General features: G+C 37.9%; 3 protein-coding genes across 4 annotated transcripts; 1 reads left to right on the top strand and 2 right to left on the bottom strand.

Moving 5' to 3' along the window:
- The first annotated feature begins 7 nt into the window (after window positions 1-7).
- On the top strand, window positions 8-6,156 carry LOC135155671 (uncharacterized). Its single transcript, XM_064105504.1, has 3 exons — window positions 8-1,202; window positions 1,914-2,052; window positions 2,537-6,156. Exons 1-3 carry the CDS (start codon window positions 312-314, stop codon window positions 3,547-3,549), a joined length of 2,043 nt encoding a protein of 680 aa, XP_063961574.1. The 5' UTR covers window positions 8-311; the 3' UTR covers window positions 3,550-6,156.
- LOC129269223 (uncharacterized) lies at window positions 3,583-9,559 on the bottom strand. Its single transcript, XM_054906693.2, has 4 exons — window positions 8,758-9,559; window positions 7,162-7,297; window positions 5,820-5,949; window positions 3,583-4,735 (listed from the first exon to the last, which is right to left on the bottom strand). The coding sequence occupies exons 1-4, from the start codon at window positions 9,456-9,458 to the stop codon at window positions 4,650-4,652; spliced, it is 1,053 nt and encodes a 350-aa protein (XP_054762668.2). The 5' UTR covers window positions 9,459-9,559; the 3' UTR covers window positions 3,583-4,649.
- Window positions 9,560-11,602: 2,043 nt separating this feature from the next.
- LOC129269222 (uncharacterized) lies at window positions 11,603-21,894 on the bottom strand. Of its 2 annotated transcripts, none has more exons than XM_054906692.2 (3): window positions 21,720-21,894; window positions 14,500-15,509; window positions 11,603-14,050 (listed from the first exon to the last, which is right to left on the bottom strand). In XM_054906692.2, exons 2-3 carry the CDS (start codon window positions 15,482-15,484, stop codon window positions 13,950-13,952), a joined length of 1,086 nt encoding a protein of 361 aa, XP_054762667.1. In that variant the 5' UTR covers window positions 15,485-15,509; window positions 21,720-21,894; the 3' UTR covers window positions 11,603-13,949. The 2 variants fall into 2 exon arrangements, with proteins under 2 accessions (XP_054762667.1, XP_063961572.1); XM_064105502.1 differs by lacking the exon at window positions 21,720-21,894 and adding an exon at window positions 19,180-19,243.
- Window positions 21,895-25,661: the final 3,767 nt, after the last annotated feature.

The raw sequence follows: 25,661 nt of genomic DNA, 5'->3' as shown, positions 1-25,661 counted from the left end.
ATATCTCGGACAATGATTCTTCTCTACATCTATTTCACTTTATCGCATCACTGACAGAGTGACTTTGGCTTCCCATACAGATTGTGAAGGAAGAGACCCATACTGCAATCAAATTTTTCACTAAGATTGTTATCATAGCGACACAGCACAAAGTATATAATCTCAATAAATTCTTCACTTAATATATTTTGTACCGTCATGATAATGGATCAAGCGGAAGGCCCCACGATTCAGGTTCAAGCATTGAGTGTATAGAAGAAGTCGATCCCCTGCCGAACCTAGCCGATTCTTCGGCGAATGTCGCAAACAGTATGTCGAACCTGGCTGAATCTCTGCCAAACTTGGCCGATTCCATGCAGGGTTTGGCTGGCTCTTTTCCAAACATCACCGAAAAATTTCCAAACCTAGCTGGTTATCTTGCAAACATCACCGATTCTTTTCCGAACATAGGTATAGCCGGTTATCTTCAAAATATCAGCAGAGCATGGCCGAACCTTACTGATGTCATCCAGGACACCATAGACGGTAATCAGGAAACCGCTTTAGCAATACCTTTTGTAGGAGATGTAGAAACAGATGTGATTGATGAAATCACTGGTATCCCATCTGAAACACCAGTTAATGAATCGATATCGACTGTCATAACATCGGGTATGACTACCGCAAAACCAGAAATTACAGATTTTGTCAAAAATGTCTCAACGACTATTTTATCAACCGTGGCTGTTGTGAACGATTCTGTCATACAGAACCCAAATTTCAATTCGACGACAATGGCTCCAACGAAAGAACCAGTGAAGACAATTACCACATTGTGGTCCAGCATCTCAACGACGATCTCATCATATAACGGCACCGAACTCGACGACATCAACTCCACGACAACATCAGAGTCGGCCTGCGGATCAGGCTATACGGTCGATGAATGCGAGTGGGTAGTCAACTTCGAACGCATTCTGTCTCCCATTCTCATGGTCCTCATCATCATCGGTCTCGTCGCTAATATATACATCGTTTACACAGTCGTCGCCCGCAAAGACATGAGGACGTTCTCCAATCTCTTCATGACCAATCTTAGCGCCACCCATCTCATCTTCCTTGTCGTTATCGGTGCTACCGACGTCTATGATTACGTGTTGACGGTCCGTGATATTGCTCATAGCAGTGTCATACCATCGTCTGTTCATCTCTACATCAGTCTCGTAAGTACTATTATTGATCTCTTTTACGGACATTATGCGAATAATAAAACTGATGCATCGATTATAATATAGTAGATGAAACATTTAAGTTTATATAGTACAGTTTTTAATCATGGTATATAAACTTTGTAAATTGAAAGTTGCAAACAGTGGTGGGTTCAGGATATCAACAGAGGGGCAGTGGAAAAACAAATCTCTGAGGCTGGTTGGCAATTTATGTTTACAACCCCTAAAACCGATCTTGTTGGCAAAAAGTGACGGAAATGTCGGCCTAAAAAAAGTGGTGATCTAAAATGAAACGTCATCATGTGACGTTTAAGAAAATAACATGAGAGATAATGTTCCATTGGTGGACATCCCCTCAAAAAAGATAAAAAGCAACATTAAAATGAAACTCAATGTTCGGGGGGAGGGAGTAGTACACTTCCTTCTTTTCTATATGGACATTGCATTGGGGCACATCCAGTGGTGGAAGAAGGCGCGGACCCCGTGCCCCCTGAATTAGTTTTAGGGAAAAAAAGGACGAGCAGTAGTTAATATTCTTTACAAACCACAATGATTTCTATACTCCACCGATTTCTTTACTTTTAGGAAATTAAGGCTGGCGACGTAATCCTTTATTTTTCTTTTAGAAAAAAAAAATTGTGTTTTCAATCTCTAAATTTTTAACGGTCCCTTTTCGATATAAAAAACATTTTATTTCCCTCACAGGTTATAACCAACTGCGATGTCTCCATGTTAACGGCTTTATCCATCGATCGTTATGTTGCCATCAGCGTCGATCCGAAGAAAGTGGCTAAATATTCTAAAGTGAAGATAACTACAGGCGTATGCGCCCTTGTCTGGATTGGTAAGAAACAGTTCTATCTATAAATGTGCTTTACAATGGCACAGGCCATTTAGGTTTCAAGAATTGACCCATCAGCCTTTTTTCTCTCAAATTGTTGACCAAACAAGCGAGAGAACAGGTCAAATATATTTTTCCGTCTTCTCTCCATTATTTTTTTTCTCAAAGACCCAGGTTCAAGAGAACATCCCGAGGAATTCTTATATTTCTTGTAACACTCCCTTGTTTCTATCAATATGAAGTTGCAACAGATCGTGTGATGAATCAAGACTCTAACATTTGGAATGTAGAGGAAAACAAATATTCTCCTGTTGACTGGTCAACAACTTCCAGATTGGGGTTTTAAATTTCACAGTTCTTTAAACAAATCTATCAATATAGGACAGAAGATTGTCTTTACCTCTATAGTGTCGTCTTTGACTTTACGGTATGTTTGACCTTGCTTTCATTATACATTTGTTTACTTTCATGAATTTTCTCCATGCAGCCTCTCTGGCAGTGTGTGCACCTGTCTTCTACAGCATTGATACTACTAACGGTACCTTCGACATTTCCGAATCCAGCTTCAAAGTCGCTATGAGCATCTCTTTCGTGGTCTCCTATATCATCCCCCTGACCGTCATCACCGTCGTCTACTTCGCCATCAGACGCAAGCTTCGAAAGCGAAGCGGCGAATCTTTGCGCGTCAAGAAGGACGGGGTCGTGGTGACGCGTACGCCAGAGGAATACCGTCTGTACCACGATCAGCAGATTCTGCGGAGTATCCTCGTCATCGTTCTTCTTTACACATTCAACTTCGGTGCGCGTTACATCACCAAAATGATCATCTACCTGTCCATACCATTCGGCAGGATCGCTATCTTCGTAGCCACGCAGTTGAGTGAGACAGCCGCCATTTTGACGGCAAGCCTGCAGCCGATAGTGTACGTAATGTTACATCCGACTTTCAGTAAGCACACCAGAGAGAGGTTCGCCTGCAGCGGTGGTACCAAGAGTTTTGGGTGCTGCGTGTATTGCGGCAAGTGTTACATTGCTTGTTGTACTTGTTGTGGGCTGATTAACTTGTCTCCGGTTCCACAACCTAGCCTACGAGGAGACGGGGATGTTGGCAGCAGGCAAAGCAAGAAAATTGATAGAGTGATATTAGTGGAAAACATGGAACTCGACATAATTCCACCTCCTCCTTCTCCGACTTCGCGCAATCCTTCTTCCCCAACAAGCAGAACTTCTCCTTCCCCCTCTACTCCTCAAAACTCTAACTCACCTCCTCCTTCCTCTTCTCCTGCTTATATCCCACATGCATCGTCTCCTTCTTTCCCTCCCCTTTCTCCGACCGATCCAAGTCGAATCTCCTCCTCCTCTTCTCCTCCATCTCATAATCATATCCCTTCTCCTCCTTCTTATCCCCCTCCTTCTCCTCCCTATCCTCACGCTGTTCTATTCTTTCCTTTTCCAAGACCTTCATCTCCTCCTTGCTTAGATTGTGAGGAACCATATTAAAACGTATTAAAGAATTCTAACTCATTCTGAATCTATACTTCAAAATAATACAAATAGTACTGTTTAATCGTCCTATTAGACTCGGATCATGGAATAAAATTCAATTTCAATTACGATGTACAAATACTCTTAACTCCATCTTCTACTTTGGATAACATTTTGATTGCTAATTTTCCTGGGGAGGAAATTAGGAAATTCAATTCTTGCAATCAATAAATTATGTACATGTATATTTCATTTGTACTGATAAATGTTTTTGGAATAAACGGACTAATAGTAATTTTGTATTATTCAGTCTTTGTTAAAACTTATCTTTTACAAAAAAAACATGAAAAGACGGTGATCATTATAGTTCTTTTTAAATATATCTTTAGTATATCTGTACAGAAACAATGGATGAGATGAAAACAGCGCGGTAGATTGTAGAGTATATTTATATATATTAGGTAGCTGTGCTATACATAAATTATTATCTCTGTAGTATTATCAAGATCACATTTCTATTCGGATAATGTTGCTGTTTTAAAATGTGAAATGTCTTTACATTGAGGTGTTTGTGTCACTGCGTTGGGTTTCTTACGAAAATGCTTACATCTAACGAACGACCCCGTTCTTCGAGCTCCGTTTATACAAGTTAGATTTAATTAAAATCTTGTAAAAGAAAATCAGACAAAATCAAGCAACATCTCTCCTTTGGCTCGAAACGTTGAGTCGGTCCTGCTGTTCATTAATTCTAAACTTGAAATTTAATGAAGTTTGACATAGATCTACTGGTTATTATTGAAACACGATTCACAATCTTCAACACCAAGATAGGAAACTGCGGAATTTAAGAAATTGAGTATTTCACTATCATTATGCTTCAAATCTAGTGCATTTAGTTATTCTCGTTTTAGCAATTTTCACCAAATGGAAACCAGCAGCTGTGTTGCACGGTTCGAATCAATTCCATCGGGTAGCAACTTACTACTCTGAGCTATGTCTCGTCAAAGTCCATCGGTGATGTGACGGGATTTGAACCCGCACCTTGCAAATCACAATTTGGCGAGTTCTTTATTAGACCACGTTACCTCACAGCAGACAGATTTGGAGTCGGTTATTCAATCATACTCCGAACCGATTGTGATACTGATACCGCCGGGGTGGATATCCGTTTTGTGGTACCATTTATTGGTATCAACCACGACTGCAATGATAGAACAAATAAATGAAGTGGTAACTCGTGTTTATTCACCAGTTCGAATACAAACGATTTAATTGTATTAAATATTAGGAAACTGTTTATTAAATCATAGAGGTCTACCAGAGAGTTTGCTAGCCATTGATAATGGCTACAATCGGAAGTAAATTTAGTTGGAAGCAATGACTGATGCGAAATGGTTGGTAAATTGTGCAGAGGCCCATGTAAGATCATTACTTCCACCCATAAGTAGATGCATGATAGTCTTATGGAAGCATCGTGGTGTAGCGGTTCTGACTCTCGCCTTGTAATCAGAGGGTCGTGTGTTCGAATCCCACCATGGTCTAGCGTCCTTTGGCAAGGCGTCAATCCACAGTTTGCCACTCTCCACCCAGGTGTTAAATGGGTACCCGGTAGGATGCGAGAGCATATGTGCCTAGCAACTGAGTCTTGAAACTCTTGTTGGAATGCTCCCCAGGGAGTGGAGAGGGTGCATACATTGTATGCGGCATGCAAGGATCCGATGACCGGGGTAATAATATATCTGTAAAGCGCTTTGAGACGTTGTTCCGATGTATTGAAGCGCTAAAGCGGATTGTTATAATCATTATTGTTATTGTTATTTTACAGAGTGCATTTTCTATTTAATGTTCAGATGCACTTCCGAGGACATATTGATAGTAGAAGTGAGTTTATATACATTTATTTAGGTATTGCCTGAAGCCTTGAATACACAAATGAAAATTAACGATTAATCATGCTTGCAACCAATGAAATAAAATGGTAGATTTTCAATTAAATTTCAAAGTATATGCTTAACGTCTATAGTCGATGCTGATGCTCATTTTCCTATATTTTTTGACAAAGAAATTGTTATATTCCAATCGATTTGTATGAATTACTTTGGTGGAAATAAGAAACTTAATGATATTCAGTAGGAAAATAAATATACATGTGGACAAATAGATGCTATTCATATATAATTAGGGTGGGGGTAAGCTTAGAATAAATGTACAATATCGATTTTGTAAAGATTATATAATGGTTTTCTTTTTTCTGGTTTTCTATTAAATATATTAAATATACTTACTGACATTTCCTTTGACCATGGTAGCATTGATTTCATGACAGACGTGTTCACATTCAGGTGGAGGAATGAGCGTCCATGTTTTAGAACCACTAATCTGAGCCTGCCACGAAGGTCTGTCCACACTGTCAATCTAAGATGGTGAATATAGCCAAGTGAGGGAATGATAAAAGCATTCAAAGAGGAAGTGAAAAGGCGTCTGCCCATCAAATACGGTCAGTGTATAAACAGGGTCCCAAACCGTACAAAATCACAGGCAGAGTGACTGCATTACTGATCTATTCAATTATGACAATCGTTTGTATTGCCAAAACATAGTTTATGGTTAGTGTGATTGTGAAAAGTCTCTTTGGAACCGTACACACTAATAAATAATTTCCATTTTGTATCAAAGACGTACCGTACTATAACGTAACCCGGATCGTTTTACATTAAGATGGTTCAAGTTCAAATTAAAATTAAAGCTCTCTTTTGAGCTGAGGACAACAAAACACTGAGGCATGCGTTAAATTAGACAATCAATGAAAGTATGGCCGGGGTTTTAGCAAGGAGTTTTGAGTTTACTCACAATTTTAAATGAAAGTAAAGGTGAAAAATATGTAACATATGACAGATCTTATAGAGAGAAGAGACAGAAGAAAATTGAGTATACAGAAAATAGATGAATATATTTTAAGACAAAAAGGGAGGGGAAGAGAGGGAGAGGGAGGGATAAAGTGAATGGGATGGTCGGTGGGAGGGGAAAGAAAGAAAGAAAGAAAAAAAAAGGAAGGAAGGAAGGAAGGAAGGAAGGAAGGAAGGAAGGAAGGAAGGAAGGAAGGAAGGAAGGAAGAAAGAAAGAAAGAAAGAAAGAAAGAAAGAAAGAAAGAAAGAAAGAAAGAAAGAAAGAAAGAAAGAAAGAAAGAAAGAAAGAAAGAAAGAAAGAAAGAAAGAAAGAAAGAAAGAAAGAAAGAAAGAAAGAAAGAAAGAAAGAAAGAAAGAAAGGGAAGGAAGGAAGGAAGGAAGAAAGAACAAGGGAGGGGAAGATGAGGAAGATGAGTTGAATTGATGTTTGGAAATGGCCAACATTTTAAAGAATGTTTGAATTCGATTGCTGACTAACATTAATTCTATTGGATTAATTTCAATTTCTGCATAATTATACAAAGACGGCAACAAATGCAGTTTTGCTCAAATTAAAGTAAATCCACCCCCATCCCCATCAACCTTCGAAATGTACTTTGGGCCTGCCAGTAAATATAATCCAGACCTATAATAATAATAAATTGTTATCAAGAATTAAGTTGGGGTCCCCACACATCCCATTCAGAGCCCATATATCAATGAAAAGGCGTTTGATGCTTACATGGACGTTAGCTCCTAGTCCAGGTCCACCAATAAATATCCAGTCTGTGATACTCGACTCGGAACCTTCGGGAAGAAAGTGGGGCATTGTGTAATGTTTCCTCAGCTCAGCTGAGATCACTGTATCACAGTTACTCCTAAAAAGGAATCAAGGAAAGAAACTAATTACAAACAGTGATAGCGCAATGACCCGTCACCCGATCAAGATTTTTTTTATTAAACGGGGGCTGAGGGGAGCAGGCATTTGTCCCTCTTGGCCCTTTCTTGTAATTGGGTCCCCCCTAAAACGATTATTTCTTTTCACTAACGGGAAGACAAGATTCCAGCTGAATTGGGGTCTGAAACTTTACTCAGAAAAAAATACTTCAGTGCGAGAGAGCTTGACAACTAGGCGAGAATATTTTGTATTTTCAATATGATAGCTCATGAGCATTCTGAACATAATGGTATAGAATCGGGTAATTGGGTATTGCATGATTGCAGTGAAATTGTTTTGTGCCTATCTGGGGCCGGTAGCACAAAGCTTACCAATCATCGTACAACATTAATAACGATTGATTCCATTGACTACATTGTACAATCAATCGTGAATATCAACCGTACGATTAATCGCTAACCTTTGTGTTACGGAACGCAGGACAATGACTGTGAAAAGGCTTAGCGATCGAGGGAGAAAATTCGCTAATTTTACAGCGAGGGGAACTTGCCATTAAGATAGAAAAAACGGGGTATTTATTTTTAATAGACAATAGTGTTTTGCAGTAGAGGATTTAATGTCAAAATTATTGATGTGAGGTAATTCACTTTTCAGCATCATTAGTACAGGGTTCCAAGCTTTTCAAGAAAACAAAATTCCCTGATGAAGTTTAAAAATTCCCTGATAACTATGTAAACCCATTCCCAGTTTCGCATGTTTTCTAAGTTGTTGCAGTGAATTACATTTATTTTCAGTATAAAAGCAATAATGTAAAACTAATTAGTACCACCATAACCAGTCATTCAATGGATGTTGCTTTGATATGCAACAAAATATAACAGAGTTTGACTGACTACCGTGCTTTCGACTTTTGGGCTTATCAAATTCCCTGATTTTTACCCCTCATTTGAGGCATTTTCCCTGATTTGAGGTATCTTTTTATCAAATTCCCTGATTTTTCCCTGACTGGAAAAAAAAGTAAAATAATTTTACCTGATTTCCCTGATGGGCTGGGAACCCTACTGTAGTTTTTTTGAAATCCAAGAGCGATTATTGCTTTGATTTGATAGAACCATCGAGATGCATAACCATTCTACAGATCAACTTTGCATGCCATGCCATATATCCGATGTGCAACCATCTCCGTTTTGCAACCGCTTTATACACGTTTTGTAATACTGTAATCAAATAGGCCTATACTATTCCAAAGATACACAAGTGCAACTCTATTACAAATAATGATGTGAGAGATATATCTCCATTTAGAAAGTAATCACAATAATTATGATCATACTGATAATTAATTATCGGTAAGACATAAAGCCTCTCATACACAATATCACATCTGCAAATAAACAGCTCAATGGTTAATTTCTTTAAACACTGAATGCTTGCACTTACCATCCAACATACCACTGCTCCTCCTTCAAATCGGCTTTGTCATCAGACATGTTAAGGAATTCTTGGAAGGATTCGATTCCAGACTTGTATGGAAAGAACTGACAATCCTCCTGCGCCTCCAGTGCCCTTTCGTTATCCTGGTATAAATTCTGAAAGAACTTGTAGCTGAATACATCTAGAGCAGTCCAATTTGTCGTTCCTCCTTCCAGAATAAGAGCTGGTCGATTGGTGTATGCGTGTCTGTCCAAAAATTCATCGCGGGAGATGTCTTGGTAGGTCGGAAAGGAAGTGAGACCGTCACAAAAATCGCACTTTTCAACTGGTCTCGAAATCTCCATAAACAATACATTTGCTTCCCATAAGCACGGGTTGGCTGTTAGAATGTCTGTCAGACTGCTAAAATGTCCAAAATAATGGAGACTTGACACGAGAGCCGCGAAGCAAACGAGTAACGGTGTCAGAAAACGGGAACATTTTGTGAGAGCCGATGATGGAGGATGTCGAGATCCAGCGGAAGACCTGCCAGTGTCGTCCCCGGAGCTCTGGCCTGAACGGGTAGCGACATGCCGCTCGCGTTTTGAAGAGTCGTTGCATTTCGAAAGCAAAACATGTTCAACTTCGTCCAAGGTTAATCCAGCTTTCACGGCGTCTGCCTTTAATTTGGATAAACTCTTGATAAGTCTCCGTTTCGTATCATCCATATTAGACAAATTATTTTAGTTAGGTGGTGGAGTTATTAATAAAATATTGATAGCATGTAGGCCTAGTAGTAGTCATGGAATCGAGGTACCGGCGAATGGTTGTTTTTCTTATGAAAACTTCCGGGTTCAATGACCTTTGTCCACGTGTGGGGGCGTGGCTTCATTCGGTTCCAGAACAACTTGTTGTGGATCCATGTTGAAATCAGAGTTTTGTTTCAAGGCCCGGTATTTCCGAATTAAAGACAATGGCTAACAATTAATGGTTGATTCTTTGCCCATTATTGTAACTACAATGGAATCCCTGAATTCAGATTGATTCTTCCTTTTACTATTTTATCTGCATTTAAAGGGGCGGTTCAACCTAAAAAAAAAGTTGTTTTTAAATTAGCAAAAAATAATGATAACAAAAATATTGGTGAAGGTTTGCGAAAAATCCATCTAAAATCATAAAAGTTATTAGAATTGTATTTTTTGATCTGTTACGTCATATGCAAGCAGATTCCTTATATATAATTTAGCCAAAAAAAATGAAATGTAATTTTCTCAACAAATCATTTCACATCCGCTAATAAAAGAAAGAGAAAAAAAATGCCAGCATGAACCATTGAAAAAAATGAATTTATGACATCACAATCAAAAACCTAAAATTCTGATAACATGTTTAATCTGTGATGGATTTCCTAAAACTTCCACCAATATCTTTAATACCCTTTTTTCTGGTATTCTTACAACTAAAATTTTCGTCAAGGCGCCGGTGAACAATGTACAGTAAAGTTGTGTTTATGAAACGGACTCTTGTTATTTCTCTATGATAGGCCTAATCCCTTTTTAATGCAAAAGGGTCATTCAGAAGGTAAAGCCTCTTTTTAGGTAAGAAAAGTAGCTGTCTCACTGCAAAAAATATTGGGTAAAATTTTACCACCACGAGGGTAATTATGTGTCCAACCTATTTTGGGCATTATTTTACCCAATGCGGGATGCATATTGTCCAGTAAGATTTTTTTTAAATAAGCAGCAATTACTTTAGAATGGGCCAAATTTTAATCGCACTGGATAAATAAAAATGCCCAAAAGAAATGTCCAATGTTGGTTGGACACATATTTACCCTCATGGAACACTTTTACCCAATAGTTTTTAGAGTGAACTTGAAAATTTATGCCTTATTTTGAATCATCAACAAAGGGTTTTATTTCACAAAGTTATTAACAAAATTACAAATAAAATATAGCCACGGTTTGAATAAATTGTCATTCTGAAGTATGTTGAAACGCTTGAAATTCCACTGAAAGTTTGTTTTACTGACAAAGAATCGCAATCACTCCAGATCAATCATAGCTTTGAGGTTGGTCATTTCATAAAGGTGATAGAGGACATTTCCCCCGCCATTTTTTAAGCTTAGAAATAATGTAAATTTTAATCATGTTAATAATTTCCAATTAGTGTGATTCATATCATAATGATTTCATGTACATGTAAATATGCTTTGAACAATTATATGAAAATATATATCAATTTCAGGTTGCCTGATCTGAATCAATAAATCTATGTAAGGACCCCCCCCCCAAAAAAAAAAAAACCAAGGTCAAGTTTTGTCCTTTCTCCATTTCATTCATGTTTGCAAATATTAAGGACCTATAATGATAATAAATGTTGGACATTTGAAATGCGACGGTATCGATCATATAACAGATGCACATAACGCAGTAAAGAAAAGAAGAAGAAAAATGTAAACCTATCATCCTCCCAAATGGTTGCAAGTTGATAGGAGCATCTTGATAGTGAGCTTTTCATGAAAGGACTATACCCTGGGATCTGTGCTTCTCAGCCAATCAAATTCAAGGAAAGTTTGCAAGTTGCACCAGCACTGATCTGTATACTAACGACTGGTGATCCTTTCTCGTGGTAAATGTTTTACCCCAGATTTGAATTGGTCTTGATTTACTTTGTATAAGAAACGATCACCAGTCACGCGTAAAGTCATTCGTAACATTACCAGCTTCATGAAACAGACTATTACTGACAACTTGTCGATGAAAAATGTTTTCAGGCTTTTCAGTACTCCACTTGATGACGGAAATTCAAGTGTATTAGCACTGCTAAAGCAAACAGACACACACAAAGGACACATTTGATTCAAGTTAGATTACGTACCAAACATATGTACATTTTTATTATTCAGCAGAATAATACTGTAGTTAAAAGTATAAAAAAATTGAATACATTGCATAACAGTACACACACCATGCAGGTACATTGACATTACATATTTCAGCTAGGGCAGTGAGAGAGAGAGAAAAGAGAGAAGAAAAAAATAGGGGAGGGGGAACGAGAGAGTATATTGCTAACCATGCCAAGAGCTGATAATTCTTATAAAAATGTTTTATTTCCTACCGAATACTTCTCAAAATATTGTGACAGAGGTGGGAATTCTGAAGACATGATTTGCTCAATTAATACTGCAAGATAAGCATAACTACATTACATTATTTAAGTTTCAAATTATGCATGGGTTGAACATTAATACCTGAGGGGGAAAAGATAATTATTTTATGCAACATTTCTCATATAATATTTAAAAGCATTCTGTCACTTTTTGTTGATTCTATGTTCACTCTATAAAAAAACATGTTAAATTTGAAACAAAAGGTATCTATTGTGCCAGCCCTGACTTCATGCATTTTCCCCCCATAACCAAAGTGCCCATTAACCCTTCATAATCATAGAAGAAATACATTAACTTCTTACAGCCAATTACATAATGTCTATTTTGCATAGCACAGATCTACGGGGCCCACAGTCTACTGCACCTAACACATTAAATCATACATTGGCTGTATGCTTAGCAGCTGTCAAGCCACGTAGGTGATAAAGCTTTTTAAATCATACTGTGCATTCAATTACTCACCTGTGCTGGATGGAGCATACCTGATGGACTTCTTATTGAACTAAGTTTATGTCTGGAACAAGATTCAAACCCCTGACCCACTGATTGGAAGATGAGAATGATGAATCAGAACCAATACACCATAATGATTGATGGATTTGGCACCTTAATCTCATTTGATATTATCACCATCATAATCAATAAATTATCACAATTACTTAGCATATGATCTATAATACTTACCAAGAAAATATATTATTGTACTATTAATCATTATCATGATTATTCACATATTTTAAAATATACTATCATGAAACAAGTGATTCCATTTCTATTTAAAAAAGACATAAATTTATACAAAGTGCTTACAAAAATTCATATAAAATATGCACCAACATGAACAGCACAATGGATATCAATTACCTTTGGTTTGGAAAATCCTCAAAAATCTGGAATCTGTAATTGTCTCTTCTATTTACATAGTATTCTTTTCCCTAAAAACACTGTTTAATCTATACACATGTGACAGAAAATATACAAGCAGTTGCCCTGAGATAGAAATTTCACTATTATACATTGAAGTTTGTAACCAGGTATCAACAATTGGGATTGATGATTGAAAAAGATTGACAAAGAATAAAGTAGATTACTCTTAAAATTCAAATGGTCATCCATTCAATGGATCAAACCAATTAAAACTCTTTAGAACTATCACATTTATATGTTACAAGCTATGATGATATCAGGAAATCAAGGTGGAAAGTTTTATACAGACAATGACAAGAAATAATATAAAAGGAAACAAATTGTATAAATAACTCAAATTATGTTATGCATGGACTCAATTATCCAAGTAAATATACAGTGTGAAAGCTGAAGTATAAAATTGTTACATATTATCATTCGGCCAGCACCTTTATCCTTAATATCCCTGACCCCCCCCCCCCCCTCACCCCAAATGGAGATGTGACAATTCTATTTACCTCAGACTTCTACAGAGGAAAAAGATAGATGCAGAAGGGGGGAGGGGGAATTAGCAAAAGTGACCTTCAGTGCTTTGTGCTCAAGCAATTAATTTCAAGTGAAAGGTGACATCTCAATATCTCATACAGGGATTTTATTCTTTGAAAAATATCTATAACTTGCTTCCTTTCTTGCTTTTCTTTATATTCGCTTCTCCTCAATGTTTGGGGGATTTTTTGGAAGTGGGGGTTGGGGGGCAGCGACAGACCTACCTCGGAGTGAGCCTGAACAACAAAAGTATTTTGTAACTTGTGCAGATGATAAATGAATTTATGCTCTTTTTTTTAATGAAGGAGCATTATTTCTGCATGATGCACACACTGAAGCTTCAGAAATGGTGGAAATATAAATGATACTTGCTTTTCTACAGGCACAGGCGCTTGTTTGAAAATAGATGACTTTCATAGCACACTGATTAACCCAACTTTGCTCATGCAAGCATCGGTACTATGATGCTCACAGACAGAGTCCTACAAGTCAAGTAACAAGGACCTGAGCCTATAAACTACTGTAACCCATACCCTGTACATAAAAGGTGTTAGTAGCTCCATGTCTGTAACTATGGTCTGCCAGGTAGTATCAGCTAGGATGCTCCACCTCCCTTGGCCTGTAATCTCTCTGCCATCATGACATCCCATGCTTTGTAAAGCTTCATCCTGATTACACCATCCTCATTCCATTTACCTGCAATGAAAGATATTTAACAAGTGTATTACAAAAAGAATCATAATAAAACAGAGTTGATTGCAAAAGAGAGATAAGAAAAGACAAAGTGAGAGCAATGGATAAGATTGACAATGGAAGAAATTATTTTTATGAAAATATGAGCAAGACGAACATCTATGAAAGGAAATAAATATGAAAAAAATACAGACGTTATTGCATGTCTATGTGTTTTCCTGGAACGGAAAATGCAAAACATTGAAACACACTGATGTCTTTAATTACCTCTATAATTGATCTAGGCCATATTAAAAATAATCCTTACAAATATTATGCAATCTCATTAAGAAACTTAAATTAGATCTTTATTTCTACAAACGATATCATTCAAAATTGATTGCCTTCTGAGGGTAAGACACTGAACATTGTTTTTTCCCTATATTATATGACTAAAATAATTCTGTACTCACTGTCTGCATTCCTCTGTATGGCAAACTTGGGAGGAAAGGCCTCATCAGACTTGTCATGGATGTTCTGTGTGTATGAACTCTTGTAAAGACTCTTCAAATGACTGTATGGTACTCCATTAAAAATGTCCTGCTTCAAGGAGGTGCCAAGGGCTGCATACATTGGATCAGTTTCAGAAGGGATGCTGGTCTTTACTGGAGGAAACTTTGCCGTGATTAGCGGACCGGGGATGCGTTTAGATGGAGGTGCGATGGCCTTCTGCAGAATCTCTGGGCTCTTGGCCACTTCTTTGCATAGCTCCTCCCCGTGTAGAAAGCGAATGTTGTCTGGGATTGTGTCACTGGGGAATGCACGATGTCCTGGCTTAATGCCTGGGCTAGGTGTCTTTCGGACACGTCTTGTGGCGGGAGGGAAAGTTTCACGCATGCTCTTTGACTCATCATCTCGCTTCTGAAAAGCACCCCCTTTGCCGAGGATAGTTCCTACCTGCTGGAATTGACCATTGGTATATGGCCTACGGTAACGCTCATAATTATAGTCTGGGTTTGCATCGAGTCCCATCGGCTTGTTGAAGTGTTCGGTCAGGGAAATGTCCCGAGAATGGAGCTTGATATCATGCTTGTATGGAGCATACTTGTTTTTTGGTTGGAAGGTCAGTGCTCCATCTGGGATTCCAGTCTTAATGGTATCAGGATTTGGTTGAAAGGTGAGTGCAAGATGAGAGGCCTCCTTGAGATTATTCTCAGCAAATCTAGCCTTATGGACTTGCCTCTCCACCTCTGCCAGTTCCTTCTTCATTAACCCTTTGGCTTCTGGAGCCATGAAGTTGGTGAGCTTGTCCTTCTTGACACGCCTTTGAGGCACAGGAAGTGACTTGGCATGTTGGATGTCATCTTCGTTTGTGACTTCGATCACTGAACCAAACAAACTCCTTGGAGCAACGGCTTGGGAGCGCTTCGCTTTGATATCACCCAAAGAAACTGCCATCTTCAAACCCGAGAGTTGTTGAGATCTACAGATTAAAAAAAAAGAAAGAAATAGGTCAATAGAGAAATGATGTAAAAGTGGTGTAAAGGAACTTGTGAGCATTCTAAATCTTTTCATGATATGAAGGGGGGGGGGGGGCATGTCTGTGCACCTAAATTATTTAACTTACGATTTAACATGAATTGTTTTTATTTCACACAAAATTTATGTTGAAAAATGCTCCTTCTACTTTTATAAATAAGTGTGCCAAAAATCTCATAAAAATTTAAAAGAAAAAATAAAAAAACCCTGTCATTTTCAGATTGAACAAAATAATGGAGCCCCATGTCTGCGCACCCCTTCACCTTACACACTATTCGGGGATTTTGATAAGAATGGAGAGTGCATTTTGAGGACGTCACATGAAATGCCAGAAATTCATCATTTTCCCACCAATTTGAGTCAGATTTTTAATGAACATCTTTCTATGTATGCATTGGTTGTCGCGTATCTTCTTTACTAGAATCGTGCATTAACAATGTCTGATGTAAAGTTAGATCATGTAGATACATGTATCGATCTCTATCTACAGTAGTAGTAGGATGGGGGGTCGGGTGTCCGGACACTTTATATTTTTGAAGCCTTCTTTTTAGGTGGTCTGTCTATGACAGATCACCTCTTATGTTTGTCCGAATTTTCTTTCTTTATTATTTATTTCTTATTTTTATTTCCTCCATTTCTTGTGGACAGCAAATCTCAGAAAGTTCATATTCAATAATCATCAAAATATCACCACATATCAACATCATTAAGACCTCAATTCTGCAAGAATCTTAATGTCATGACGTCATCATGACGTCATCTAGACGCCATTTTGTAAAATCACATTATCAATCATATCTCCATTATCAATTATCAAAAATAAATCAAATTTACATGACATAAACTTCAGATCAGGGGTCATCAGGTCACGTCATCAAAGGTCACCTGAAGGTCACGACGCGCGCGTACGCGCGCGTCAAAATTTTAAAATGCTCAAAATCACTTTTTGACCAAAACAGAGTACGTTTCAGGTCATTTTAAGCATTTCAAAAAATTGCGCGCGCAAACGTATGCGCGCGCGTTTCCGCGCGTAACGCCTCAATGCAACTCAGAAACACCGTTTTTTTTATTTCATTGCATTGATCATATAATTTTGAGCAATTTGATACCTTGATCAACCTTCTACGACCATTAATAAGGAAATTAACACCCGTTAAAGTTTGCAGCACGTGTGCGCGCGAGCTCTCACTATAGGCCATATATGGGCAAAAACATGCCTATAGAAAATCCGCTGTAGCTCTTCAGAACGCATGGGGACCCCCAATTTTTTTTTCATATTTTGATAGAGTATGAACTAGAGATATAATTTCATGTCTCATTTGACCCTCAATTATATTATGACGTCATCAAAATGGCGTCGGAATTCAAAAAATCCATTTTGCCTATTATGACGTCATTATAATTATGCAAATCTTGCTCTAACTCCGTGAATATTGGTCAATTTTCACCCAATTTTTGATATGTTGTAGCTTAGTTCTTACTCTTTCTGAGTTATTGCCTTTATTTTTCATTTTGATAGACAAATCATCCTCAAAAATTGCAAATAATAATGGCATGTCATTTTTACTCATTTTGCGTGTAATCTCTATGGGACATGACTTTTTCTCAAAACTAGATTCTACATTCTTCTATTTCGTAAGCCATATCTCCAATTTTTGTTGCTAGTTATCCCTGAGCTTTTAGTATGTTGTAGCTGAGATTCTAAGCTTTCGGTTGCGTTTCCTTCATTTTTCGATCAGATGTCGGGATCATGCCCGTAATTTACTTGCAAGATTGGATTTGAGATTCTGGTGTTTTGCTTACGTGTTAAGTCTATGGGAAATATTCTAGCTCAATCGGTTAGGCGTCAGACTTACTTCTCATTCCATCATGCAGGCAGGGGTTCGAGTCCGCGGGTGAACATGATTTTTTTTTTTTTTTTTTTTTTTTAGCTATCTTGCCCACGATCAATTATAAGAATTCTAACAAATAATAGCTAAAATATTGCAAAATAAAACAGATTATAATTACTTTTTTATATCATATCTATTTATCTGTCTGTCTATCTAGTACATGACATATCTATCTCTCTGTCTAATATATATCTTTCTGTTTGAATACGTCCCTCTCTCTCTATCTATCCATATGTCTGTCTGTCTATCTACCTACATTGTATATCTATCTGTCTGTTTATCTCTCTCTCTCTCTCTCTGTCTAATATATATGTATCTATCTGTTTAGATATGTCTATCTATCTATCCATCCATCTGCCTGTCTCTATCTATCTATCTATATATCTATCTATCTATCTGTCTGTCTGTCTCTCTATCTATCTATCTATCTATCTGTCTATCTATCTATCTATCTATCTATATGTCTGTCTCTCTATTCATCTATATGTCTGTCTCTCTATCTATCTCTGTCTCGATCTCTATCAATCTATATGTCTGTCTCTGTATCTATCTATATGTCTATCTATCTATCTATCTATCTATCTATCTATCTATCTATCTATATATCTATATATATGTCTGTCTCTCTATCTATCTATATTTCTGTCTCTCTGTCTATCTATATGTTTGTCTATCTATATGTCTGTCTATCTATCCATGAAGCTATCACGAGAAGGAGAACCATCTTCCAATTTCTCTCTTAATCCTTTGTTATCGCTTCCTTCGGGCGAAGGAACGATATCTAACATCAATTGGCGAGCCGCCAGGCGAAAGTTAGAGCCCGCTTACATAACGCGATAGGACCACGCAGCATGAAGCTATTACGAGATAGCTCGTAATAGCTTCATGATATGTCTGTCTCTCTATCTATATATATGTCTGTCTATCTATCTGTCTATCTATCTATCTGTCTGTCTCTCTTTCTATCTATATGTTTATATATGTTTTATTAATATAACCACCAATCATCTCTCTATCTATCTATATATCTATATATCTATCAATCTATCTCTCTATCTATAAGTCTGTCTCTCTATCTATCTATATGTCTGTCTCTCTATCTATATGTCTGTCTCTCTATATCTATCTATATATGTCTATGTTTTATTAATATAACCACCTATAATTTATCTCTCCATCCATCACTCCATCCATCTAATATAATTATCTTTCTTGTATGTATCTGTTTGATTATGTAAATCTGTTTGTCTATCTATTTTTCAATCTAATATCTGTTTAAATATTTTTTTCCTGTTTATCTATCTATACGACAGACCACCTAATTCGTCCGCATGACGAATTAAAATCTAGTTTTGTCTTAAGATTACACTAAAAATATGAATTCAATAGTTGTAATCATCCTCTATTTTGTTCTCTATAATATTTTCTAACATTTTGTACTAAAAATTGATGTAACTTCGCTTGTAATTTTTTCCAAATGACTTTCTAAAATTGATCGTCCGGACACACAACCTGTCCGGACACACAACAACTGGGTATGATGGGGTGACCATATTTTGCGCACATTTTAGTTTTCTTAACGATTCTGGGACATCTAGATTATTACACATAACGTCCCATACCTCAAAAGAACGAGAATGTCCTATATAATCACATTCAATGGGCTAGAATTCAAATTTCAGATTAAAATCAATGTAATTTCGATAAATTTGCAACGCTTACCGACTCCGTCGTCCGCTCACATGTGTGACCTAATTTTGCGCAGTAAGTTTGCTGCCCTCTTGTGGTCGACAACGAGTGTCAAAACGTTCGAAAACCACCTCGTATTGTCAAACACTTACCAGCCATTTGAGTAAATACTTTGAAATTGGTAATAATATTATTTTTTACTGATTTTTTCGACGTTGAGAATAGGCTTGTGCAATATCATGGATTTTCCCAATCTATATACACATCAATGTTCGTCTTTACAATACTCGTTATACATTGCTTGTTGCTGAAAATTTAAGGAATTCTTGCATGAATGGGAGGTATAGGGCGGGGGCCAATTATTGATGTTAAAATTTAAGACATTTTTTTTCTCAAAATTATGCCAAAAAATTACTCACTTTCACCATCATATTCAATTTCACCATAAAAATTTCATTATTTTGATATTTTGTTTGCTTGCTTCTAAGAAGCTATTTTTCACAAAAGGCTTGCCCCCAAAATCATCGCCGCTACTTCTCAATCATCACCACATTTATCATATATTTTCATCATCATAACCACGATTTCCATTGTATATATAACTCCAGAATCTATCAACTATCAACATTTCTCACAAAAATTCACATCATTTATTAATTGTTACCATCTTTCGGGGCAAAATTATTAGACCCCCCCCCCCGGCCACACACACATCATTCTTTATTTTTTGTCTATTGGGGAAATGATCATTTTCTGTTCTTTCATCAGCACACTTAATTCATCGCCACATGAACACAGCAAAAAGAAAATAAAGAAAAGACACTGAGTTATGATTTGTATGTTCAACTTAATATCTTGTTTTCATATTCATTTTCTATTCATAAATGTCATATTTTTCAGAAATAAAAATTGTTTACATATTTATATATTCACATATTTACATATTCACATATATACATATATATACATTTACATATTCATATATTTACATATTCATATATTTACATAGTTACATATTCACATAATTACTTATTCATATATTTATATATATACAAATTAACATATATTCACTGTTCCGTCTCACAGCAAGGGCACCTGAAAAAATCGTCGTCGCCAACTTGGACTTGAACTTGACCGGCGCAACCAAGATGGACCCAGTGTTTGCAGGAGTCACATTCCGCCCAGTTAATGACAGTGCCCGTGTCAGAGGCTGCTGGTGGTTCGTCCAAATGGCACTGGCAACAACGTTCGTCATCTGATCTATCGTCAGCAATAAGAGTCTGGGTCGTCTGCTCGGTGGTAGAAGAACGGTAGATCTTCAGGAAGATTCCGTTTTCCGTGATGGCTACCCCTCCTGCTTCGTAGACTGGTGGAGCCCGCCTTTTCCTCTGACTATTCTTTGTTGGTGGTGAAGGCTTCTTGGTTGCTAACAATGCCTCCACGGAGCTAGTTGATGGGGGATGAACCGGATGAGGGGTGTCGGCATTGGTGACGGTACTTGGTCTCGTCGTCCTCTCAATCTCAACTGCTTCGGGGTCAAATGGGCAGATTCCAGACTTCCTAAATGCTGCCTTGAGGTTCTCCTCTCTCATCGCCTGTAGGTATGCGTGACTGATGAGGCTTGTCATGTCAAATCTAGAGATTGACCTTCCAGGATGCTTGGAGAGGAAATCTGTGCACTGCCTGTTGAAATGTGCCTTCATCGGGCCGAAGCAGCCGACGTCGAGAGGCTGGAGAATGTGGCTTGTGTGAGGAGGAAGAAGGACACTTAATATTTTTGAAGCCTTCTTTTTTGTCTTTGGATTACACTAAAAATACGAATTCAATAGTTGTAATCATCTTCTGTTTTGTTCTCTATAATATTACCTAACATTTCGTACTTAACATTTTATGAAACTTTGCTTGTAAATTTTTCCAAATGACTTTCTAAAACTGATCGTCCGGACACACAACCTGTCCGGACACACAACAACTGGGTACCTTTTTTAGGCCTACCGTACTACTAGTATGACAAAAAGACAAGTGAAAAATTCAGTGAGCCAGCCATTTCTTTGTGTTCTGTTCAATACATCGCTATGTTCAGTTAGAGCATTAGCATCAGACCTGTTAAGTTTCCATCAAACCAAATTTTAAAATCAAATGTGACCAAAATTGCAGTTTATCATTTTTTATTTTTATTTTTAGGCCTTGTGTTATAGTCGGAGCAAACAAAATCGAAAGTCAAACACCTGCCCTCACAATCAAACCAGCAGTTCTTGATCAAAACACTGATAGATCTAGACATAATTCATAATTTCATATCAATATTAAATTATCACAGAACTCCCGGCCGGGTACCATCCATGACATGTTGTAGATCGTTTACATGGCGCAGCAAATAACACATAGCAGATTGCTAGTCATGAAGCCGGTACGCCCGCACTAGTCATGCCCTAGCAACCGCTCTTCCCCGCTTAATCATCTTTGGACACACTGGCACAAGATCAATATTATCCCATTAAATTTACAAATTTAATAAACAGAAATGTAAAATTTGATTACTTATCATCATCAAAATGAAACATTTAACTCACCATAAATCATTCCATCGAAAAAAATATCATATTTCAAGGTTAAGCCCGGGGTTAGTCCATTCATATCGACGACGCGATATCCAGAAACACAATCTGTTGTGTTGCTATGCTGCTCGCTAATGCTCCGCCCATTGTATTGTGCAACCGACCCCATAGAGATACATAGGCCTACTGTACCGACCCTCAATGCAAATAGGGTGTTCACTTCAATGTTGGTTTGCGTAATTTGGGTTACTTAATTTTTTTCATTGAAAATAAATTGGAAAGTAAAAACAACACAAAACACAAAAAGCAGTTGAAATTCTTTAAAACAAAGAGAGAAATACAAGTAGGGCCTACATACGGTAGGCCTACCTAAAAAAATTTGAGCAATAATATAATGCAAGACCTATATTACAAGAAGGTTTGAAGAAAGGTGATGTCCAAAAAAAAGCTCGAGATGGATGTTTGATGGAAATAATGTTTTTTGACAATTTCAATGCATAACTTTGCATATTCAAAAAGATACTTCCAATTTATGTTAGCTGTAATAATACCTGACTATCAAACGGGCGGGGCGCGGCGGGGGCCGCGGTCGGGTCGGGTCGCCCCCCCCCCAAACGTCCCCAAAAAGAAAAAAGAGAAAAGGAAAAGGGAAGAGAGGAAATGGACAAAAGGTAACTTCGTTGGGTTTTCTTTTATTCTCATTTTTTTCTCAAATGAATTATTATTAACGAAACTACTTCACTCTCGCTCTAAATTTATATATAGTTCCGCGCTTCGCGCGATTAAATGCCAATACATTTCAGTTCTCCTAGTTTGTTTCTCACCCTTTCTCCTACCCTGTTTTCCATCTCAGCTATAGGAATAGTGTATTCCTTGCCAGTTAAAGTTTAAATGTATACATTATATAGGGCATGGAATTAGAATAAGGTTAGGCCGAAGTATAAATTAAGTTATCTTTTTTTTTTTCAAATTGATCGAGCAAAATTTCCGCACCAAGTTCTGGTCAGGGGAGCGTTTCATCAATATTTTCATCCGACAAGCTGTCAGATCTGACATCTTTCCTTGATTCTGATTGGCTGAGAGGCACTGTTCCTATGGTAACTGTCGGATAAACTGGTACTTGTCGGATAAAATGTCTGACAAGTCCTTTCATGAAACGCCCCCCCCCGTCGGCCCGGGGAGGGTAAAATCTTTATATCAATTTATGCTGTCACCCCATACAGGCCAACTCCTCCCGCTTTTCAGCTCCGACTAAACAACCATAATTTGAGGGCAAACATATTTCTCATTTAAAATGAGGAAGGTGCAAAATTCGTGCCGTATTAAATTAAAAAAAAAAAATATTTCTATCAAATTCTATGAAACTTCAGTCATTTCCCTGCACATTCATCTCCTGTCAGAGACGTCGATCCTGGAAGGGGGGGGGGGCGCAGGGGGGGGGGGCGCAGGGGGGGGGGGCGCAGGGGGGGGGGCGATCGCACCGCCAATGAAAATATTGGGGGGCAAATCGTTTTGCCCCCCCCCCCAAATAATTCCTGATGTGCAAAATAAAATAAGATTGTAATGTTACAAAGAAATCAGCAAGCGAGATTGAAATACACATCTCGATCTTTATTTAAGATCGTGCTCAAAATGTCTGCTTTTAATTCAGATTGGAATATAAAAATTTTCAGCTCGCGCTTCGCGCTCGCATCATTTCTTTAGCAAAAACCCATACTTTTCATGCTTAAATGGGTAAATAGAATGATCTGTTTTCAGTTCTATAAACATCACAGGGGCCGCGGAACGGTTTTTAAAGTGGGGGGGGGGGGGCTGACCATGCAAAAAATCACAATCATATGGTCATTTTTACGTTTTTGTAGACGGCCCCTGTATCAAAAGAACTCCCGCTTCGATTTGCAATAATCGTTTATTTGATAGGCCTATTGATCTTGTTCTTTTTTTAAAACGTAAATCATATTGTCAATTTTTTCAGATCGAAATATCAAAATTTTCAGCTCTATTGTTCTTTTAGATACCCATCTTAATCATCGGTACCAAAAATGCTTAGAATATCAAGCTTTCGGGTCAGAATATAAAAGATTTTAGCTCGCTCTCGGCACTTGCATTATCTGTGTATATCATCCTCAGGGGCGGATCCAGCTTTTTATAAAGGGGGGGGGGTTGGGGTGGTATGCGAGGGAGCGTAGCGACCGAGTCCAAGCGAGCGGAGCGAGCGAGGGGGGAGGGTGTGGGAGGGGGTGTCCCCCCTCCCACAGTAGGGAAAATTTTTGAAAATCTGTGTGTGAAAATGGCGTTTTCTTGCATAAAAAAAAAGATAAGATTTAAAAAAATGGTCCCCTGATTTTTTTTTTTTTTTTTTTTTTGGGGGGGGGGGGGGGTTGCAACCCCCCAACCCCCCCTCTAGATCTGCTTCTGATCCTCATGATCATGAGTACTCATGAGGAGGATATCTCACTACACAGATAATGCAAGTGCCGAGAGCGAGCTAAAATCTACAAACAGTCCTAAACAGGTATACCCTTTTCCTGTTTTCTGGTCAGTATACTAAAAAATTTCAGCTCGTGCTTCGCGCTCGCATTAATTTGTTGGTGAGATATGTGTCTCTTTATCATGAGTCATATATATATGCCTATGTGTGTGTGCGTGAGTTTGTTTGTTTTGTGTGATCGAAGCCGATTTTGCCCCCCCCCCCCAATCTGGTGGGATATACGCCCCTGTCTCCTGTTTGTTTTACGCCCTCAGTTTGAAATTTTGAATGACACTTAAGTTTGTTAATCATTCAAAATGAAGCACTTCAGGATAAGTCAATTAAAGAAATTTTACATAATTAAATTTTTTTTTAAAAAATAATTCACAGAAGTTTCAACTTTAATTGCGCACTATTTTCTTTGTAATGCAGTTCATTAATCTTTAAAAAAATCAATTGAATTAGAGCCGATGGGGTATTGGAGATATCTGCATTTGATGAAACGTCCACCCTTTAAAATTTCAGTATTATAGCTCTGCGAGGGGAGGAATATCTTCCTCCCGGCAGCGATATACCCTTCCTCTCTTGTTCAATTTTGCGAGTTAAAATTTATATGCACTGTCGCCAAATTGTTTGTATAGGCCTAATCAAATGTCATCTTCCCAAGGGAAGCATTTAATATAATTTAGAGAATACCTTTTTCTCGATCGGGACCCTTTTCTTGTCCAAAAAAATTGATAAAACGCTTTAGCTTCAGCACTTCGCGCGGGGTAATTCAATTTCCTCCATTTCATCCCTTTTTTGTGGGTTCACAATCACTTAAGGTTCAAAATCACACAATAAAGTCAATTGAATTGGAGCTGATATGGGTACTAGAGACAAGAGAGACAGCTCCTTCATTTTAATTTATTAAGCGTCGAAAGCTTTGCGCAGGAGGGAACTCCCCCTCCGTGCACCCACCCCCTAGGGAGCGCGCTTCGCGCGCTCTGTAAGTGTTGGCACCACGCTTCGTATGCGTAAGATCGTATCTCTGTGCATATACCGCCCCTCTGCGCCCCTCCAAAATTAATGCTCGTTAAACAGACAATGTGAGCATCAGGAACGATGAACACATTTATAGGCCCTGAGCAAATTATGTTTCATAAAGTTATGAAAAAATATTTCTTATATAAATATATATATGTTATAACATATTTTGTAATAATGTACAATGATTTCTTGTTTTCCACTACGTTTCTCTTTCTTTCTCCTTCTTTTTCTCCTTTCCCCCGTTTTTTTTTTGTGGCCAGCCGATGGGGGGGGGGGGGGGGGGGGGGCACGTGCCCCGTGCGCCCCCGTAGTTACGCCATGGGATGTCGATGATCTTTAGCTTTATAGTCCCTTTGGTGTCATTCGGGAGGACCCAAAAAGTTTTGGTGTTTATCTTTATAGGGAGAAGGGGGGGGGGGGGGGCACGCACACACGTTTACACGCACGTGTACGTACCG

This window comes from Lytechinus pictus, chromosome 10 (assembly GCF_037042905.1).
Source record: "Lytechinus pictus isolate F3 Inbred chromosome 10, Lp3.0, whole genome shotgun sequence".
Classification (NCBI taxonomy): Eukaryota; Metazoa; Echinodermata; class Echinoidea; order Temnopleuroida; family Toxopneustidae; genus Lytechinus; species Lytechinus pictus.
The sequence above is the reverse complement of the archived record's forward strand: the minus strand, read 5'-3'. Positions and strand labels throughout refer to the sequence as shown.

What these genes read in the sequence shown, in the direction of transcription:
- LOC135155671 (XM_064105504.1), top strand. Translation starts at nt 312, where the DNA reads ATGTCGAACCTGGCTGAATCTCTGCCAAACTTGGCCGATTCCATGCAG. An exon ending in TTCATCTCTACATCAGTCTC is followed by an intron (nt 1,203 to 1,913) that starts GTAAGTACTATT and finishes TTTCCCTCACAG; the next exon opens with GTTATAACCAACTGCGATGT. An exon ending in ATGCGCCCTTGTCTGGATTG is followed by an intron (nt 2,053 to 2,536) that starts GTAAGAAACAGT and finishes TTCTCCATGCAG; the next exon opens with CCTCTCTGGCAGTGTGTGCA.
- LOC129269223 (XM_054906693.2), bottom strand. Translation starts at nt 9,458, where the DNA reads ATGGATGATACGAAACGGAGACTTATCAAGAGTTTATCCAAATTAAAG. An exon ending in GACTAGGAGCTAACGTCCAT is followed by an intron (nt 5,950 to 7,161) that starts GTAAGCATCAAA and finishes TCACCATCTTAG; the next exon opens with ATTGACAGTGTGGACAGACC. An exon ending in CATGGTCAAAGGAAATGTCA is followed by an intron (nt 4,736 to 5,819) that starts GTAAGTATATTT and finishes CTATCATTGCAG; the next exon opens with TCGTGGTTGATACCAATAAA.
- LOC129269222 (XM_054906692.2), bottom strand. Translation starts at nt 15,484, where the DNA reads ATGGCAGTTTCTTTGGGTGATATCAAAGCGAAGCGCTCCCAAGCCGTT. An exon ending in CATACAGAGGAATGCAGACA is followed by an intron (nt 14,051 to 14,499) that starts GTGAGTACAGAA and finishes CTTTCATTGCAG; the next exon opens with GTAAATGGAATGAGGATGGT.